This window comes from Vulpes lagopus, chromosome 3, assembly GCF_018345385.1.
Source record: "Vulpes lagopus strain Blue_001 chromosome 3, ASM1834538v1, whole genome shotgun sequence".
In the NCBI taxonomy this organism is placed as follows: Eukaryota; Metazoa; Chordata; class Mammalia; order Carnivora; family Canidae; genus Vulpes; species Vulpes lagopus.
The window spans coordinates 88,465,200-88,479,411 of NC_054826.1; the positions used below are offsets into that span (position 1 = coordinate 88,465,200).

The 14,212-nt window shown below is 37.1% G+C and overlaps 1 protein-coding gene across 1 annotated transcript in view; it reads left to right on the forward strand.

Moving 5' to 3' along the window:
• Positions 1 to 14,212, forward strand: part of ZNF25 (zinc finger protein 25) — a 30,991-nt gene that overhangs the window by 680 nt on the left and 16,099 nt on the right. Inside the window, exon 2 of the mRNA XM_041748884.1 lies at positions 1,278 to 1,393. Within this exon, the coding sequence (XP_041604818.1) occupies positions 1,379 to 1,393 (15 nt within the window). The 5' untranslated portion in view covers positions 1,278 to 1,378. The remainder of the gene's footprint in view (positions 1 to 1,277; positions 1,394 to 14,212) is intronic.

Genomic DNA, 14,212 nt, shown 5'->3' on the forward strand with positions numbered 1-14,212 from the left:
CTCTGCCTGTGTCTCTGCCTCTCTCTCTCTCTCTCTCTCTCTCTCTGACTATCATAAATAAATTAAAAAAAAAGTTAAAAGGCAAAAACTGGAATTTCACCCGCGCTCCAGGCTAAGAAAGTGATAGACTGCCTCTGGCTGCTGAGCCTGGGTTACCAGGCATTTTGTAAGTGTCATGCCAGCCGGAAGAGGGTTCTGTTAGCCCAGCATTATGGCATCTAGTTACCTTGTGCCACCCAAAGAGTCTGTTCTGGGATTTATGCTGTCATATTATTATTTTAAGAAGTTAAGATCTGTGCAGCTGTCAGAAGATCAGCAGATGGCCATGTCAGAGTTCTTAAAGGCCTAATTAACTTTTACCCTAAGGGCTCGGCCCAAGGGTGGAGCCAACAGTGAATTCCAGGGTATCATCTAGATGTGTCGCACTGTGTGAACTTACAGAATCAAAATAGTACTGGAAAGTTTGTTCAAAATTATGTCATTCATTCATTCCTCCTCACATTCAATTTAGTAGCATTGAAACTAAGTCGCTACGTTTGCTAATAGCAGACACTAGCATAGAACAGAAGTCTTGGGGATCCCTGGGAGGCGCAGCGGTTTCGCCCCTGCCTTTGGCCCGGGGCGCGATCCTGGAGACCCGGGATCGAATCCCACATCGGGCTCCCAGTGCATGGAGCCTGCTTCTCCCTCTGCCTGTGTCTCTGCCTCTCTCTCTCTCTCTCTCTCATGAATAAATAAAAATAAATCTTTTTTTTTAAAAAAAAAAGAAGTCTCCAGGTCGTCCGCTGTACCATGTTTAAGTCACAATTTTCTTAGAGAAGTGATTTTTGGAGAAGCTGGAATTTAGGGAGACAAAACACACTTTTGAGGGCTTTGAAGACTTTCTAACTTTGTGGAGTTTATAATATTAACAGGAAAAATTGTTATGTAACTTAAACACTTTCCTGTATTTCTTTTCAATGTTATTTGAAATACCAGGTTAGGGGTCCATAATTTGGATATATATTATACATTTTGCCCAGCCTATTATTGGATGTTTAAGTTTTTTATTCTTTTGTGTTATTAAGTGGACACAATTTTCAAAACAGCTAGCAAGAAAATGTTTAGATTCACTCAAAATTTTCCCAGATCCATCAAGATTATACCAGAGTCACCAGTGTACAGGCAGGTACTCCTTTATCATGGTCCTTCCTATTCCTTCTCATGGCTCAAAGGGATATTTTCCTAAGGGTTTTAAGGGTTTATGTTTTACTAAAATGTATGGAAATTTCTTTCAGGTGATTCTGGAGCTGCAAGATAAGGTCTCTTAAGACTTCTATCTTCCAACTTTCCCTGTTTTGGCTTCATAGTTTCTGTCCTTTACAAAGAACTGCAGAAAATGAACAAGTATCAGGTGCGTCTTTATTTAGCTCTTACTGTGTGTATATGTGTGTGTTTCTTTTCAGTGAGTTTTATGAAAGACAACCCATCCATTGAACTAAAAAGTGCAAACAGTTAAAAGTCACCTTCAGGGAAAATGCTCTTTGAATATCACAGCAGTTCCAAAGCATAGTCTGCAGACTTCTGGGATACTCAAGGCCTTTTTCCAGGGCCTGTGAGGTCAGAACTTAATACTAAGATGCAAAATGCCTTTTACACTAATGGTGTAAAAGCAGTGTTGACTAGGTTGCTGCCTGTTGGCGTGAATTATGACAATGATAGCAATGACTGTATTTCTCTGCAGTGAACTCGCAATAAAAAACTGCCACCATTACTTAAGGATGACCTTGATGAAACAGTAAAAATTACTAATTTTATTAGACCTTGACCTTGAATACACGTTTTGTTATTCAGTATGAGAAAATGGGAAGTTCACATAGAGTACTTTCACTACATGCTGTGTAATGATGGTTGATTGTCTAGAGGAAAAGTAGTTGTGCAATTAATCTGTGAGCTCACGAAGCCACCTTTTATATGGAATACTATTGTTACTTGAAAGAGTAGCTGGCAGACAAATTATGGTTATTTGGATTGGTATTTACCAAACATTTTCTGAAAAATGGCTTAAGTGAGCCTGTCACTTCAAGGAAAATAACTTTCAGTATTTTTTGCCAATGTTAAAAGTTGAGCTTTCATGTGAAAATACAGATTTTTAGAAAACTTGTATCCTCCACTGTGAAGCTGACAGCTTCTAATACTTAAAGACTTTTCGGAGAAGATTGGTGAGGATACTAACAAATGTGATAATATGTTTTATGTGTGTCTGCATTTGAGTACTATTTCTGATGCATGTGCTCAGAGGCAAATAAGCAGTTTAGGAGGACAGTGTGACACAGATATGAGGAACAGAATAAGGTGGTTAGGGAATGCCAGTCTAAAAGGTAGTATTTGAAGAGAGTCCTGGTTAAATGAGAGTCCTGGTTAAATTCCAAGTAGAATTCTGGGGGAAGAGCATTCTAGGAAGAACAGCAAATACACTCTAAGGCATGTTCCAGAAACAGTATTCAGGACATTGAAGCGACAAAGCAACCTAGGGGAGAATGATCTAAGAGGGAAGATCAAAGAGGCAGAAGGGACTGTAATATGTAGGACCTTGTAGTCTGAAGGAAATACTAAATTTCAATTTTATTTATTTAAAAATCATACAGTGTATTTGGCAATCAGTTTCTCAGTCCTTTCATAAACACTTGACGTAATCAGTCCTATGTAATTCTCACAGCCCAGCTTTTGAAATGGTTTACTACCAGATCATAAATTTTTAGTGTGGACATATCTGTTATTAACTAAAAATCATAGTCTTTGGGCATGAGGGTGGGGAAAAAGACACTCGAAAGAAGGAGAAATAATGTAGGCGGAAGCTCAAAATACATAGCCCATTCAACAGTTTGCTTTAGTCTTGAACGCCTCTTTAAAGTGACGTTTGCTTTAGTCTTAAATGTATCTCTTTTAAGTGACATTTTCCTTATCCAGAATTCATTCGGGGGTGCCATGATTTTCCCATATTAGGCTCTGTAACTAATTTCTGACTGGCCAGTCTGGACAGCACAAATGACTAGTGAGCCTTTTTGTTTCGTGAAGTAATTTTGAGGGCAGTCGGAGATCCCTGGGTGGCTCAGCGGTTTGGTGCCTGCCTCTGGCCCAGGGCGCGATCCTGGAGTCCCGGGATCGAGTCCCACGTTGGGCTCCCGGCATGGAGCCTGCTTCTCCCTCTGCCTGTGTCTCTGCCTCTCTCTCTCTATGTCTATCATAAATAAATAAATAAATAAATAAATAAATAAATAAATAAATAAATCTTTAAAAAAAATTTTGAGAGCAGTCATCACTAACAACTCTTGAAAAAGTTTATTTTATGCAGATACCATAAGTTTTTGTTTGTTCATAGCCATTTTGGCCAAATTAGATGTTCTTTATTTCTTCTTGCATCTCTCAAGTTGTAATGGCATAAATTTCTTCTGTTTGGAAACATCCTTTATGTTGTTTTTATTCTGCTTACTTGCTTGTTTTAGTGAGGGCCTACTGGTGGAAAGTTCTAAGTTTGGTTTATCTGAAATATAAATAACTTTTTCACTGTGTATAGCACTCCTTGTTGACAGTTCTTATATTTTGAAACATTGAAAAGCATTCATTATCTTCTACTGATAGTACTGAAGATTGACCTTTTGTTAGACCTCTAAAGTAAATTTATGTTTTTGGCTAGTTACTTTTAAGATACCTTATCTCTACTGTTTTGGATGTGTGGATTTTTCTTGATCTTGATGTTTGTTGTACTTCCTTTGGGTTGAGTATTTTGAGTATTACAGTGGATCTCCTTTATTGACTTTTAAGCTCTACTTTTTCTCATTTCGTTTATTATTTAGTCTGAAGATTACATTTTTCACCATTATCTATGTCTTCAAATATTTATTCACGAACGACATAATTAAATTTCAGCAGCATAATTCTGTTTAAACCCTCCCACCAGTGTGGTCCTTGTTTTTATATCTCACTTCTCCATATATTTTTAACTCTAAATACTTGTTATTTTTTTTCTTTAATCAGTATTAATTTTTTTTTAAAGTAACTTAACGTATATGTCTGTGGATGTGTGCATGCGTGCATAAAATAGTGTTTTATGTTTGTACAAGTATCTGTGCTTTGGGTGCTCTGTATTCTGTCCTACAGGTTTAGGATTCTCTCTGATATCTTTTCCCTTCAGCCTAAGCAACTTATTTTATCATTTCATGTAGCACAGGAGTTATGGTGACAAATTCACTTTGCTTATCTTTCTGAAAATGTCTTTATTTCATCTTGGTTTGCGAAAGATATTGTTGTCAAATATAAAACTGTACTTCAAGTTTTGTTTCTGCATTTATAGGATGCCTTTGTCTTCTGCTGTTTCTGATATCATTCCTCATCTTGTTACTCAACAGAAAATAACGTGTCTTTTTTCCTCCACTAGTGCTTAGGATTTTCCTTTTATCCTAGTTTTCAAGAGTTAGATTGTGATGTGTATAATTATCGTTTGTTTTGGATTTATCCCTCGAGGACAATAAAGGTTTATGGATTGTTGCCTTTCATCATTTCAGAAAGTTCTCAAACACTTACTCTTCAAGTATTTTCTTTGTCCCATTCTCATTTTTCCTAAGATTACAGTTATACACAAATGTTAGAGACAATATAAATAACATGCAAATGTCTCAGATGCTCTACTTAGTTTGGGTTTTTTTTTTTTAGTCAGTTTGAATATTTCTGTTGAACTGATTTTTCAAGTTCATGGTTTCCTTCTTTTTTTCAATTCACTTTCATTCATAAGCCCATAAAATCCACTTCTAATACTGTATCTTTTAATTCTGAAAGTTCCTGTTTTGTTCTTTTTCTGCTATGGTTCTCCATTCTTTAATTTATATTGTCTGTTTTGTTACCTGGTTATTTAATTTTCATTATAATTACTTTAAAATCCTTATCTGGTAATCCCAACATCTAGGTTATCTGCTTCAGAAGCCTTCTTTCTTTGGTATGTATGAACATTTTCTACTTTTTTTGCATGTCTCATAATTCTTTATGTGTAGACACTTTATAAAAGTAGAGATCAAAGTTCCAGCTCCAGAAAAACGGCACATCCCTTCTTCTGTCTGGTTCCCAAGTCAATCTAATAGGTAGTTGAACTGACCATGGACTTTAGTTAGATTCAGTTCACTAATGATTTCAAATGGTTTAAGGGCAGGATCAAGGCTTTCCCTTCAACTGAGCTTGGGATCAGAGCACCACTGAGGCTCCACTGATGTGCTCTGTAGTCTAGCCACCAGCCTCCCTTTGGGTGACTGAGGAGTTCCTACCCTGCAGAGCTTTCACCATCTGAGACATCTCTTCCTGCCATGGTGCTCTGCTCCCAACCTTTGGAGGGTTGTTGCTGTATACTCAGTAGAGGCCTATGGGGAAAACTGGTCGCTGTTTATATTTCAGACCATTCGTATTGATTATGGAGCTTCCTATTTGGTTCCAGAAACTGCTTCCCCAACTTAAAATAAACTGATCGCTTTGAGAGATTTGGTGGCAAGTGAAAAAAAAAAAAAAAAAAAAAAAGAAAAAGAAAAAGAAAAGAAAAAAAGAGTTCTGCTGATACTAGGATTCCATAATTTAGGGACCTTTTGAATGTGAAACCCCCAGTCACCTGCTAGTATCAAACAGCAGATTGGTGTTCAATTGTGTTGTAACTGGAGTCTGCAGGGATTCTAATACACCACAGAAAATCCATAAGCAAACATTAACATTTTGTTGAGTTGGACTACTTCCCTCTCTCCTTTACTTACCCCTAAAAGTGAGTCATTGTGGTTTTCTTTTCTTTTCTGGAGTATTCATCTCTTCTGAGTTTTTTTCCTTTGTTCATCTTTGGATTCTCAGTTCTCTGATAGGTTTTAGAAAACTTGTAATTTTCTAAGTTAGGGGATTGTTCTTATTGTTAGTGTGAGATCCACTTCTCTTTTGTCTTACTATATTACATTCAGAACCAGCTTTTTATCCTATGGTCAGGATGCTAGCTCTCAGCTACTTTCTGCTCTATGAAATTTGAAAATGCCCCGAAAATTCAAATTAAAGGTATAGAAAAAAACTCTATTTTTTTCTAGTATCTTGATCCCTCCAATTTTGGTGCATATATTCGATGCTTTCATACAGCCACTTTTAGCATGTTTTCTGAGTTGTGTTTTTTTATGTTTATTTTTTAATAGTGGAAAATCTACATAAAATTTACCATTTTAACCAATTTCAGCTATACAGTTCAATGGCATTAAGTACATTTCACATTATGGTACAGTCATCACCACCATCCATCTTTAGAACTGCTTTCATTTTGCAAAACTAAAAAAAAATTATTTTACAGATGTTATTTGCTTATTTGACAGAGAGCAAGTAGTAGGGAGTAGGGGGAAGGGCAGAGGGAGGAGAAGCAGGCTCCCCACTGAGCAAGGAGCTGGATGTGGGGTTCAATTCCAGGATTCCAGGACCATGCCCTCATCTGAAGGCAGACACATAGTCAACTGAGCCACTCAGGTGCCCCAGAAAAACTGAAATGGTAACCATTAAACAATAACTCCTTATTCTCCCTTCCACTGGGAACCACCAGTCTACTTTCCGTCTATAAACTTGACTATCCTAGGTCTCTTGTATAAGTAGAATCACACAGTATTTGGCCCTTTAACTGGCATATTTCACTCAGTATAATGTCTTTAAGACCGGTCATGTAGCATGTGACAGGATTTCTTTCCTGTTAAAAGCTAAATGATATTCCATTGTTTCTACCTACCACATTTTGTTTATGCATTTGTCTTTTTTTGCTATTGGCATTCTTTTTTTTTTTTTTTTTAAGATTTTAGTTTTTTTATTTATTCATGAGAGACACAGAGAGAGGCAGTGACACAGGCAGAGGGAGAAGCAGGCTCCATGTAGGGAGCCCAATGTGGGACTCAATCCTGGGTCTCCAGGATCACACCCTGAGCCAAAGGCAGATGCACAACCGCTGAGCCACCCAGGCATCCCTGCTATTGACATTCTTTATTAAGAATCAAGATTTTACACTTTTTAATGAGTTCCATCTTTCCTTTTGCATCCAGTTAACTTCTGTTTATGCTCATACTTACCTTCTCTGATGCAGCCTCTTCTCTCCTTTTAGTTGTGGAGTTTGTTCGGCTAGTCTTGGGGTTGTTTTCTTGGTTTATTTACACTGATGGGAGTTTTATCTAGTTGTACCAAGGGAGGAGGCGAGGCTAAGGGTCCTCCTATTCCACCAATATATTCCCAGCCTCCTCTTTATGCATTCATCTGGTGATAGACACTTGGGTTTTTTGCACCTTGTGGCTATTATTAATGTTTCTATGCATATTGGTGTACACATATCTGTTGGAGTCCCTGCTTTGAGTTCTTATAGATGTGCAAGTTGAGTGGAATTGCTGAATCATATGCTAATTCTGTGTTTATGTTTTTGAGAACTGGCTTTCTGTATTCTCTGTAGAGGTTACACTATTTTATATCCCCACCAGCAATGTATAAGAGTTCCAGTACCTCTGTATCCTTGCCAATATTTGGTATTTTACTGGGCTTTTATGTTGTTGTTATGTTGAAAGTAGTCATCCTAATAGGTATGAAGTCATTTTTGTTTTGTGCTGTTTTATTGTCTTTATTCTTTAAATTCCAGCAAAATTCATTTTTTGGGTATACACTTCAGTGAGTTTTGACACATGAATAAAAGCATATAATCATAACCACAGTGATGCTATAGATGCCCCAAAATTCTCTTGGAACCCCCAAAACTAATCCTGGCCATCACCAATTTATTCTTTCACCCTATAACTTTGCCTTTTCCTGAATATCATATAAATTAAATACTATGTAGTTTTCTGAGAATACCAACTTTCTTTTAGCATAATGTATTTGAGATTTAATCATGTTGAATGTATTCACAGTTCATTCTTTTTATTGCTAAATAGTATTGAGCTGTATCTGTGTACTCCCTTGGTTAACCCATTCACCACTTGAAAAACATTTGGGTTTTGGTTTTGTGGCAATTATAAAAGGAGCTGTTATAAATAGTTGCATTTAGATTTCTGTGTGTACATGGATTTTCATTTATCTTGGGTAAGTACCTATGCATGTGTTTGCCTGGGTCATATTAAGTATTGTGATTAACTTTATAAGAAACTGCCAAACTGTTTACCAAAACAATGGTACTATTTTGTATTCCTACCACAATGTACAGATGTCTACTTGTTTCACATTCTTGTCACCATTTCGTATTGTCAGTTTTTTTTTTTCTTTCAAGTTGTGCTGATAGGTATGTAGTAGTATCTCATTATGGTTTTAATTTGCATTTTTCCTAAAGACTAATACATTGAAAATGTTTTAGTGTGCTTATTTGCTACCCACATATATCTCCTTTTGGAGTGTCTATTCAAATTTTTTGTCTATTTTTAAATTAGACTGTTTTATTATTGAATTTTGAGAGTTCTTATTATATGAACTGGATATAAATAATTTCTTAGATTTGTTGTTTCAAATATTTTCTTCCTATCTGTGCCTACACTTTTCACTCAACAGTGTCTTTCACAGAGCAAATTTTTCTGACCTCTAGATTTTTTTCTTTCTAAATTCTTTTAGTGTTGTATTTGATGAGTCTTTGCTTAACTAAAGGTCACAGAGACTTTTTCCTATCTTCAAAGAATATTATAGTTTTACATTGTATATTTAGGTTTATTATTCATTTTGAGTTGATTTTTTTAAATTTTTTTTTATATTTTTATTTATGATAGTCACAGAGAGAGAGAGAGAGGCAGAGACACAGGCGGAGGGAGAAGCAGGCTCCATGCACCGGGAGCCTGATGTGGGATTCGATCCCGGGTCTCCAGGATCGCGCCCTGGGCCAAAGGCAGGTGCCAAACCGCTGCGCCACCCAGGGATCCCTGAGTTGATTTTTATACAAAGTTTAAGTTCTTGGCTAAGGTTCATTCTTTGTATATGGATCCTCATTTTTTTCCAGCTCCATATTGAAAAACAAATGTATCAAAGTTACCTTAATATATATTTCCTTGCTATGTATACAAATAGATATAGAAATGATTACAGACGTGTATACACGAGTTAATATACATATATATTTACTAACTCTGCTGAGAATACCTATAGTCAGTGACACCCTAGAAGCAATGAACATACCCAGCACACAGATCTTAGTTCTAAACACTATTTGCCAATAAGAAGGAACCAGAGGGGCACCTGGATGGCTCAGTCTATTAAGCAGCTGACTCTTGATTTCAGCTCAGGTCATGATCTGAGGGTCCTGGGATCAAGCCCTGAATTGGGTTCCACACTCAGTATCCTGCTCCATGCTTAGCGGGGGAATCTGCTTGAGGATTCGCTCTCTGTGTGTCTCTCTCAGTCCCCCTTCCTCTGCACCCACCCCTGATTGCACACACACTCTAAAATAAATAAATCTTTAAAAAAAAAAATTATGGGACCTGAATAACATGGAGAAATTATTGATTTTAGGGTGAAGGTAGAAAAATATAAAATAAGCCCAGATAGTTTTGTAGTATCAAAAAGTATGTGCTCAGAAACAGAATGATGGGGACATGTCAAATGGACATAGAAGCCAACATGAAACATCTTCTCATGGGCAAACTGGAAAAATTTAAGCAACAAAATAAATAACTCACTATTTGATTCTAACGCAAAGCATTAAATATTTGAGGCCATAATGATATAAATAAATGAACAAATAAACAGGGAGAAAGGAGAACTCCTCTACATGAAGAATTAGAAATAATATACGTACATAGTGCCAACTCTTACAGGTAGTGCTTATTCTGTCCCTCTTTGAGTATGGGCTGGATTAATGAATTGCTTTTAAAGAATACTGTATGAAAAAGAAATAATACAGTATGAAAAAGAGTTACTGTACAGTGGAGAAAACTGGCAAAAACTCCCTTAACAAACTGATCCAGGTTAATATCATCAGTGGTATCAGGTACCCCCACTGACATTATTATGAGAAAGACTGTTACTCTGCTTCCAAAATTTATAATCTCAGTTTAACCAAGATAAACCCAAAGTAAATTACTTGTGCAATTTGACATTTATTCTCTATCTGCCTAATAACTTCTCCTTTAATTCAGCCAAGATTGTCTAATTTTTTGTATTTTTTTCTAGTGTCTCATTTTGATTTACTCATTTCCTTTTGTTATTTTTTAAAGTTTTGTAGCCATTACACTGAAGATTACTATTAATATCCCTAATTTATAACAATTTAGTTTGAAGTGATACCAATTTAACTTCAGTTGCATAGAAACAATGAAATGTAGCTCTGTTTTTCCCCCTTCATATTGTTGTTGTAACATGTATTTGTATGTTGTATGCCTGTTAATACAGATTTATACTTCTGTATTCATTTGACTTTTTTTTTCATTATTTATTTATTTTTTTATTATAAATTTATTTTTTATTGGTGTTCAATTTGACAACATACAGAATAACACCCAGTGCTCATCCCGTCAAGTGCCTCCCTCAGTGCCCGTCACCCATTCACCCCACCACCTCCCCTTCCACCACCCCTAGTTCGTTTCCCAGAGTTAGGAGTCTTTATGTTCTGTCTCCCTTTCTGATATTTCCCACACTTTTCTTCTCCCTTCCCTTATATTCCCTTTTACTATTATTTATATTCCCCAAATGAATGAGAACATATAATGTTTGTCCTGTGATTGACTTACTTCACTCAGCATAACACCCTCCAGTTCCATCCACGTTGAGGAAAATGGTGGGTATTTGTCATTTCTAATGGCTGAGTAATATTCCATTGTGTACATAAAACACATATTCTTTATCCATCATCTTTCGATGGACACCGAGGCTCCTTCCACAGTTTGGCTATTGTGGACATTGCTGCTAGAAACATCGGGGTGCAACTGTCCCGGCGTTTCATTGCATCTGTACCTTTGGGGTAAATCCCCAACAGTGCAATTGCTGGGTCATAGGGCAGGTCTATTTTTAACTCTTTGAGGAACCTCCACACAGTTTTCCAGAGTGGCTGCACCAGTTCACATTCCCACCAACAGTGTAAGAGGGTTCCCTTTTCTCCGCATCCTCTCCAACATTTGTGGTTTCCTGCCTTGTTAATTTTCCCCATTCTCACTGGTGTGAGGTGGTATCTCATTGTGGTTTTGATTTGTATTTCCCTGATGGCAAGTGATGCAGAGCATTTTCTCATGTGCCTGTTGGCCATGTCTATGTCTTCCTCTGTGAGATTTCTCTTCATCTCTTTTGCCCATTTGATGATTGGGTTATTTCTTTGGTGTTGAGTTTAATAAGTTCTTTATAGATCTTGGAAACTAGCCCTTTATCTGATACGTCATTTGCAAATATCTTCTCCCATTCTGTAGGTTGTCTTTTAGTTTTGTTGACTGTATCCTTTGCTGTGCAAAAGCTTCTTATCTTGATGAAGTCCCAATAGTTCATTTTTGCTTTTGTTTCTTTTGCCTTCATGGATGAATCTTGCAAGAAGTTACTGTGGCCGAGTTCAAAAAGGGTGTTGCCTGTGTTCTCCTCTAGGATTTTGATGGACTCTTCTCTCACATTTAGATCTTTCATCCATTTTGAGTTTATCTTTGTGTATGGTGAAAGAGAGGGGTCTAGTTTCATTCTTCTGCATGTGGATGTCCAATTTTCCCAGCATCATCTATTGAAGAGAATGTCTTTCTTCCAATGGATAGTCTTTCCTCCTTTATCGAATATTAGTTGACCATAAAGTTCAGGGTCCACTTCTGGGGTCTCTATTCTGTTACATTGATCTATGTGTCTGTTTTTGTGCCAGTACCACACTGTCTTGATGACCACTGCTTTGTAGTACAACCTGAAATCTGGCATTGTGATGCCCCCAGCTATGGTTTTCTTTTTTAAAATTCCCCTGGCTATTCGGGGTCTTTTCTGATTCCACACAAATCTTAAAATAATTTGTTCTAACTCTCTGAAGAAAGTCCGTGGTATTTTGATAGGGATTGCATTAAACGTGTAAATTGCCCTGGGTAACATTGACATTTTCACAATATTAATTCTGCCAATCCATGAGCATGGAATATTTTTCCATCTCTTTGTGTCTTCCTCAATTTCTTTCAGAAGTGTTCTGTAGTTTTTAGGGTATAGATCCTTTACCTCTTTGGTTAGGTTTATTCATATCTTATGCTTTTGGGTACAATTGTAAATGGGATTGACTCCTTAATTTCTCTTTCTTCAGTCTCATTGTTAGTGTATAGAAATGCCACTGATTTCTGGGCATTGATTTTGTATCCTGCCACGCTACCAAATTGCTGTATGAGTTCTAGCAATCGTGGGGTGGAGGCTTTTGGGTTTTCTCGGTACAGTACCATGTCATCTGCGAAGAGGGACAGTTTGACTTCTTCTTTGCCAATTTGAATGCCTTTAATGTCTTTTTGTTGTCTGATTGCTGAGGCTAGGACTTCCAATACTATGTTGAATAGCAGTGGTGAGAGTGGACATCCCTGTCTTGTTCCTGATCTTAGGGGAAAGGCTCCCGTGCTTCCCCATTGAGAATGATATTTGCTGTGGGCTTTTCGTAGATGGCTTTTAAGTTGTCGAGGAATGTTCCCTCTATCCCCTACACTCTGAAGGGTTTTGATCGGGAATGGATGCTGTATTTTGTCAAATGCTTTCTCTGCATCTAATGAGAGGATCATATGGTTTTTGGTTTTTCTCTTGCTGATATGATGAATCACATTGATTGTTTTACCAGTGTTGAACCAGCCTTGTGTCCCGGGAATAAATCCTACTTGGTCATGGTGAATAATTTTCTTAATGTACTGTTGGATCATATTGGCTAGTATCTTGTTGAGAATTTTTGCATCCACGTTCATCAGGAATATTGGTCTGTAATTCTCCTTTTTGGTGGGGTCTTTGTCTGGTTTTGGAATTAAGGTGATGCTGGCCTCATAGAACGAATTTGGAAGTACTCCATCTCTTTCTATCTTTCCAAACAGCTTTAGTAGAATAGGTATGGTTTCTTCTTTAAACGCTTGATAGAATTCCCCAGGGAAGCCGTCTAGCCCGGGACTTTTGTGTCTTGGAAGGTTTTTGATGACTGCTTCAATTTCCTCCCTGGTAATTGGCCTGTTCAGGTTTTCTATTTCTTCCTGTTCCACTTTTGGTAGTTTGTGGCTTTCCAGGAATGTGTCCATTTCTTCTAGATTGCCTAATTTATTGGCGTATAGCTGTTCATAATATATTTTTAAAACCGTTTGTATTTCCTTGGTGTTGGTAGTGTTCTCTCCTTTCTCATTCATGATTTTATTAAGTTGAGTCTTCTCTCTCCTTTTTAATAAGGTTGGCTAATGGTTTATCTATCTTATTAATTCTTTGAAAGAACCAACTCCTGGTTCTGTTGATCTGTTCCACAGTTCTTCTGGTCTCGATTTTGTTGAGTTCTGCTCGAATCTTTATTAACTCTCTTCTTCTGCTGGGTGTAGTATCTATTTGCTGTTTTTTCTCTAACTCCTGTATGTATAAGGTTAGCTTTTGTATTTGAGTTGTTTCCAGTTTTTGGATGGATGCTTGTATTGTGATGTATTTCCCCCTTAGGACTGCTTTTGCTGATTTTGAACGGTTGTATCTTGATTCTCATTAGTTTCCATGAATCTTTTTAATTCTTCCTATTTCCTGGTTGACCCTTTCATCTTTTAGCAGGATGGTCCTTAACCTCCACGTGTTTGAAGTCCTTCCAAACTTCTTGCTGTGATTTAGTTCTAATTTCAAGGCATTATCATCTGAGAATATGCAGAAGACGATCCCAATCCTGTGGTATCAGTTCAGACCCAATTTGTGACCCAGTATGTGGTCTATTCTGGAGAAAGTTCCATGTGCACTTGAGAAGAATGTGTATTCAGTTGAGTTTGGATGTAAAGTTCTGTAGATATCTGTGAAATCCATCTGGTGAAGTGTATCATTTAAAGCTCTCGTTTCTTTGGAGATGTTGTGTTTAGAAGACCTATCAAGTATAGAAAGCGCTAGATTGAAGTCACCCAGTATCAGTGTATTATTATCTAAGGATGTCTTAACTTTGGTTATTAATGATTGATATATTTGGCAGCTCTGACATTCGGGTCATATATATTGAGGATTGTTAAGTCCTCTTGTTGGATAGATCCTTTAAGTATGATATAGTGTCCCTCTTCATCTCTCACTACAGTCTTCGGGGTAAATT